The sequence below is a fragment of the Hippichthys cyanospilos genome, chromosome 11 (assembly GCF_059441005.1).
Source record: "Hippichthys cyanospilos isolate Australia breed blue-spotted pipefish chromosome 11, RoL_Hcya_1.0, whole genome shotgun sequence".
In the NCBI taxonomy this organism is placed as follows: Eukaryota; Metazoa; Chordata; class Actinopteri; order Syngnathiformes; family Syngnathidae; genus Hippichthys; species Hippichthys cyanospilos.
The window spans coordinates 18,439,815-18,447,080 of record NC_142379.1 but is presented as its reverse complement, the minus strand read 5'-3'; the positions used below and the strand labels follow the sequence as shown (position 1 = coordinate 18,447,080).

At 38.0% G+C, this 7,266-nt stretch overlaps 1 protein-coding gene across 1 annotated transcript; it reads left to right on the top strand.

Moving 5' to 3' along the window:
* Positions 1-30: 30 nt before the first annotated feature.
* Positions 31-6,895, top strand: LOC148416252 (uncharacterized). The gene is made up of 7 exons (XM_088427982.1): positions 31-142; positions 721-850; positions 4,208-4,301; positions 4,895-5,028; positions 5,101-5,243; positions 5,327-5,524; positions 5,640-6,895. Exons 1-7 carry the CDS (start codon positions 132-134, stop codon positions 5,755-5,757), a joined length of 828 nt encoding a protein of 275 aa, XP_088284108.1. The 5' UTR covers positions 31-131; the 3' UTR covers positions 5,758-6,895.
* Positions 6,896-7,266: the final 371 nt, after the last annotated feature.

The following is a 7,266-nucleotide window of genomic DNA, read 5'->3' as shown; positions in this document are numbered from 1 at the left end:
AGGAGGAAAGTTACTCGCTGTGAAAAAGAATTTGCCTCTATGGGTCACGGCCGCTCCCTCACGCAACCCGATGGGACGACGTGCAATGTAATGGTAAAGGCTGGAAGACTTCAGCAGCACACGATTGGGATATGTCAGAAAGGTGAGCTTAAGACGGTATCGCTGGGCGCTAAACATCTAAAGACAGTAAGGATAACTTGGAGTCGCCCTGTTTCTGTTTTTATTACAAAGTATAATTCTGCACAAATATAGAAGAAATTATTTAGTATTTTGGCACTGAAACAAATTCAAGAAGTTCCTTCAATCTTTAAATAATCCAATGAAACCTCAAATTAGATATTGTAGAAATTCAGTTTAATGCCAATGCCAGCTTTATTTAAATGTGTGCAAGGTCAAATTAACTTTGCTATTCTGCCAATTTCTGGAGCAAGTTAAACTCAGTACTAGACAATGGGAAACTTATTGTGTAATTTGAGTTTGACTGCACTCTTAATTTTTAATACTTTTAAATTTGAATTGTGTTAAGGCTGAAACTGGTTTATTTGGCAGTCAGCAGTCAATTCAATCAATTATAGAGGGGCACACAGACTATTATAACCCAATGGCAGACCTGCTCAGGTGTCCCAGGCTGTAACTCAACCACTCACCTGGTGGTCAGGTTCTCAACGTGCACCAAAGCTTCCAATTTAAACAGCATTATGCATTTTTTTTTCCTTTCAGTTCTTCAGGTGTGAACACCCTGAGTGACAGCCTCCCTAAATCCCACTTGTCCCACGACTCTGAGCTCGGTGTGGCACACTTGCTTGCCTCTGTGCACCAGAGTCCTGATTCTGGACTTGGATCAACGCCTGTAAGTGAATATGCACAGATACACACATATGGAAGTCATTCATTCAATCATTCAGTGGCATAGCCAGAAAAAAATCCTGCGGGGTGGCCACGGGAATAACTAATTAGCACATCCATATCGCATGCAAAGGTCATGGGTTCGCTTCTGGCTCCGGCCTTTCTGGAGTTTGCGTGCTCTCCTTGTGCCGTATGGGTTTTCTCCAGATACTCCGGTTTCCTCCCACGTTCCCAAAAACTTGCATGATAGGTATATTGGACACTCTAAATAATGTTTAAGTGTGAATCCTTGTTTGTGTTTTTGCACCCTGCACCTGAACCTTTTCAGACAGATACTGTAGGTACTAGCAAGCCCATGACCCTTATGAGGACAAGCGGTTAGGACAGGAATGTCCAAAATCTGTCCTCGAGGGCTGGTATCCTGCATGTTTTCCATGTTTATTTCCCTGACAATGTTAAGTCCAGGCATGATGAGAGAAGGCGCGGAGGGTAGTGAACCCAAAAGCAGGGAAGTCGAAGGAAGGTGAACTCCAAAACAATAGTTTAATATGAAAAAGAGACCAAAAATCAAGGAGCCGACAGAATACTAAATAACAACCAAAAACTCCGAAATAAACTCAGTACTAAAGACAAGACTTAAGGGTCTGGAAAAAATAAATAAATAAACTCACGAAGAACAAGTAGGACCAGGCAAATTATAGGAGCAACAAAAGCAACCCAGGTACAACAACAGTAAGACAAAGACGATGATCTGACAACTAACTGGAAACAAACTTGGAATTAAATACAATGCACGCTAATTAGAAAACACAAGACAGCTGGACGGGAACAAAAGGCAAGGGGTGCTGATTGAATGACACACATGGGGGGGCAGGTCTCACTAACGAGGATAGATGCAAGGTAAACAAAACAGTAACATAGAACAAGAAGCAAAAAACAGAAATGAACAGAAATCCCAAAGTTAACACACAAGCAAAAAAAGAACCCCAACAAACACCAGCAGAACGTAACAGACACACCTGATTCAAATGATCAGCTAATCAGCAAGCTCACAGAAACTTGATAAAGATCCTGATCATTTGAATCAGGCGTGTCAGGGAAAGAAAGCTGGAAATCATGCACCAAGACGTCTCTTTTAAGGAAGTATGTAACATGAATTACATATTCTGTACGCTATGTCTTTTAAAATGGAGCTAAGTGTGTTTATTTTAAATATGTCATATTCTGTCATGGTTGATGCTTGTGTGAAGCAGCACCAAAGTGGAGCGAGCCAATTCCTATGTGTGCAGCAAGAGAGAATAGTTTAGAGTTACATGAGGACAGGAGGTGGAAAAGGTCAGTGAGGGAGCAACAAAGCTTTCCATTAATCACCAAGCCAAATAGTCCCACATTTTATAGCATTGGAATGTGAATAAATTGGACTATAACCCACATTGGCATTCAATAACTTAAAAAGTTTTACCTCATATAATAGCACACCACCAATCACTGAGAATTTACCACCTCATAAGAATTGAAATTTTTACGAGAAAATGCTGTGAACAGCATAAGGCAAGCTTACTTCAGGGTGTCAAAGATTAAAGACCTAACCTAAACTCATTTGGATTACAAATCAACAAGTGGAGGATCTTTATAGGGATATACGAGCTATTAAACTGCATTGTGGGACGTGCAGCCATAAACACTGGGGAATAATATGCTGTCTGACTCCCATTTTTATTAAAAATACATTGACGAACACAAATCTAAATCTGCTCCATCCATTTTAGACTTGATTTGGTCCAGAAATAGTTGTTGAAAACTGTATTGCATTTTAGCTCATCCAAATTTAGTCCAAAAACAGTGGTTAATAATTGAGTTATGTTTAGCCCGTCCAAAATCACTCAAAAAAATTTTGTTCAAAACTGGATTTGTTTTAGCCTGTTCAGTGTGGTCCAACTTTAGTCCAAAAATAGTCCTTTAAAACTAGGATGTATTTAGCCTATCAAAAGTGGTCAAAGTTTTGCTCAAATATATATATATACTAGGGACTGGGACTCACTTAACTCACTCAAATTCACTTTTGCGGTTCAAAATGACACATTTGAAAGGTAAATTGTCAAATGTAGTTTTCTGATGTATAATCAACATATCAATTAAAATGTCATTTGTATGCATTTTCATTAAAATGGTTTTGATTTAAAAAAGAAAAAGGCACATTTTTGTACCAATAACAAAACCTGGCTCAAAATGACTCGAAAAAGGATTTGCTGCTTCTGAGTGAAGAAATAAAGGAACCACAAGATTTCTTATGTAGCAGGCTTACCTACAAGCGTCTAAGACTTTTGAATAGTTACATGATCTCTGGTCAAACTGACTCAGTATGTTATCAATATTCCAAAGAAGAATAGGTAATACACGGGTATGATTTAAGTATTACCTCGGTTATTTTCTGAGTGTTTCCAATAAGAAAACTGATTTTTGTACACTACTAAGACAAGTTATATTGTGTATCATTAGCCAAAATAAAGTCACTCTAACTCAGTGCTTCTCAATTATATTTTGCAAAGTCCCCCTAGAAAAGTTACGTTAAAAACTTTTCGCCCCCCCCCCCACTCGACGCACTGACTACAAATAAGTTCATTATCCGTAATAATTGTATAAGTATATCTAAATCTGTATCCTTTTTAACATTAACAAAAGAAAAAGGCAATATAAATCAACTTTCAATAACTGTTAATTACTTTTTACTGCTTTTATACAGGCTACATCTTAGTCTCAATTAGAAAAAAATAACCAAGTGCATCAAAGTGCCTGGAAAAAAAAGATAACATTCTATTTTATTGCAATTATACTTCACTTGAGAAAAACAGCCTTTTCCCTGGGGTCATCCAGCATTTGAGAAGCACTGCTCTAACTGAACATTTCTAATGAAGGTAACAAGCACATTTGCTGCTCTTAATGGGCATTTACGGTTCATAAAACTGGTGTCTGGCTTTATTCTGATTGTTTTGTTCTTTAACTGCTCCCTTTTCTTTTCCACCATTACATCCCAGCTGAAATGACATCAGATTAATGAATGGACTTTGAATACATTTTGCAAGAAAATGTGAATTAAACTCCTGTCTGGGGCTCAATGCTTAGAAGTTTTTCTCCATCACTCTTTAATCTTTCTTTATTTTGTTTATTTTTTGTAAATCTGTTTTATCAGCAATGTTTGGGTCTTTGTGTTAATATTCTTGTGTTTGAGCATTCTTTACAGGAACAGGATTAAACCTTTTGGAAAATATGCAGCTTGATGAAGAATCCCAACTGTGACTTGAATTGAGGATTGTCATGTTGAGTCATTTCGTGCCTGATGCTTCTCTCCTTTGCAAACCAGCTTCCATCCAGCCGCTTCCGGTTTGCCTCGTGGCATCACCTGCCGCAGTGCGACCTCACTGGAGATCAGCTGACCTGCCCCAGGGTCAGAGAAGGTGAGCCTCACTATGACATAACTGTGGCTGCAATTTGTATTATTATTTTGGAGGTCGATCTATTATTGCGGTTAGTGAACATTTGATGTCACTCGTCTTTTGAAAAACGGCTTAAAGTTGAATCAAGCTAAGAAATATGCATTTTATCCATCATAATTTTTGCATAAATGTGCACTGGTGGGGTAGTGGTAGATGCTGCTGCTTTCATATACAGTGTATATATATATATATATATATATATATATATATATATATATATATATATATATATATATACAGTATATATATACAGTATATATATATATATATATATATATATATATATATATATATACAGTATATATATATATATACAGTATATATATATATATATATATATATATATATACAGTATATATACAGTATATATATATATATATATATATATATATATATATATATATATATATATATATAGGGAAAATACATTTAAAATGAAATGGACTTTTATTCTAATTAGGATAATGATGTCAGATTATGTTAGGCAAGCAGAGAAGGTCTTGCTGGCCCTGAGGGTCCACCACTGAAAAAAAGATATTTGATGTCACCCAAAGGGCCATCTGATGAGGAGCTCTTTCAAAGAGAGGCAGATTCAGCCTGTTTGGAGAGATGGAGGAGGAAGAGGAAGAGAGTGGAGGAGGGTCAGAGTTTCGAAGAGAGAAGACAAGAAAATTGGGAAAACTGTCTGGTGAGTCATGACACTTAGTATGTGTGACAGAACTAAAGTCATCCCCTTCTAACTGCTGCCTCATTTCAAAAGGAGCTGAATCTTTCCTACCAGGATTTGGGTGACGCTTTCCAAAAAGAAAACTTCCTCCGCATCCTCCGCAGGTTGATCCGCGTAGAGAAACTACAACTGGTCAGCAACTCTCTCAGCAACCTAAGTTCTGTCCATCTGCCAAGGTAAAGGGGAGCGCCACTTCTTTCCCCAGTAACAACCTCTTGCAAAATAATGCACATTTCTCTTTGCATTCTGCCTTTTTCAGATGCAGGATCCTAAATATGCACAGGAACCACCTAGTGTCGTTACATCAGCTGCCAAAACTTCCGGCTGTTGAGCACCTTTGCTTGTCCGAGAATGCCGTCAGCTCCCTAGGAGGATTGGACGCATTGAAGAACAGTCCTCTGCGTTCCCTGAACTTAGCCCTTAACCCTGTGACCTTCTCGCAGGACTACCGTGTACGGTGGGGAGCTGAAAAAACAAAAACACACAGAATTTACTACTTACGCATTGTCTAGACATGTTTTGATAAGCATGAATTTGCAATCTCCTTCTCTATGTTGTCTGCTTTCACGTAGTGTGTTCTCCTGCTTGCCAAATCTTGAGATCTTGGACGGAGTCCCGATGTTACCAGAAGACCGTCTCCAGACTGGACTACACTTTCCACAAATCACAAGAATGTGCAATATTTTGTGACATTTTCCAATGATGGAGACTTACTCAGAGGAGAAAAGAAGGGGAAAACATGTTTTTTGAATGTTTAAATTTAATTATGCGTGCCACAACTATTGCCAAACTAAACCACTTTACCTAAAATACACTGGTTGGCAGTTTGAGATACAACCATTTACAGTGGACACCTGGTTTACGACGTCCCTGCCTTACGCTTTTTCACTTTACGACGTGGATGGCGACGTTTTTTCATTCCCTTTTCACGACATTTTTTTTTCACCTTACAACGTAAAAAACAACTTCTCCTCAAACATGGCAGTCAGTGTGTGTGCGTGACTGCCAGGCACACAGCGCTCATTCGTCACTACACGCGTCACTGCTTGCGTCAGTACAATGCTGGTCTGCTATTGGTCGGTGTCACGACTCCGTAAGATATCGGTCTGTTATCGGTCGGTGTCACGACTCCGTAAGATACCGGTCTGCTATTGGTCGGTGTCACTAAAAAGCTGGTCTCTATTGGCCGGCATCATTGTTTCAAGATGGCGACATGCTAAAGATTTGAACTTGTATGAGTGCTTACAATATGGTATCTATTGTGCATTTTAGGGCTTAATTCAAACTTTAATTTGTTAACCATGGGTCCCAAGATTGAAATGAAGCTGGAGATAATCAAGAAATACAAAGAAGGCAGGACTTGGTTAGGCTAGGCTCCCCTCATTAGGGAATATGGCCATAACAAGCTTGTCACATCACTCAAAGGTAAATAAATAATTTATATTATTTTTTATGTATGATGTTATTTAGTTGTATACATGAATATTATATATACATAGCACTTACTATCCTATTTTGTTACCAATTTTCAATATGTATATACAATTTTGATGTTTTTTCCTGGAGTTTTACACGCATTAGCTAATTAACACTGCTTTCTATTGCCCACTGTATGACGATTTTGCCTTACGATCCCAACTGCGGAATGGATTAATTTCGTATAGCAGGGGGCCACTGTACATGGTTAGGGGACATCTTCTTTAAAATGTGTCATATGATCGACCCAATGTGAGTTGTGTACATTTTTGTACATTTTGAACTCATATTTTATGTGCACTTTATATTCACCATTTGAAGTCCCCCCAATAAAAAGGTTGGTGTAACCCTCGTTGGCACGACCAAGTCGTTTTCTTTGACGGGTTTAAAATAACGTGTCTTTGTCACAATGTGAAAACTGTACAAAAAAATCCAAAACATACATCAATATGAACAATATAATTGAATTTAAACAATGACATTTAAATTGTTATGCCTACATTTGCAGTTGGGGACCACTGCTTAAAAACACTGATTTAGTAGTAAACAGGCTTTCACCAGAAATATGAACACGCAGAGCTTCTAAAAGTTGTTCCAAGAAAAGGGGCAATTGCTCAATTAATCAATGGAATCAACTGTCGGATTTTTTTTAAAGATGAATAAATGACAGCCTTAGGTAATTTCACAATAAAGAACCACAGTACGTTTTCACCAAAACCTTTA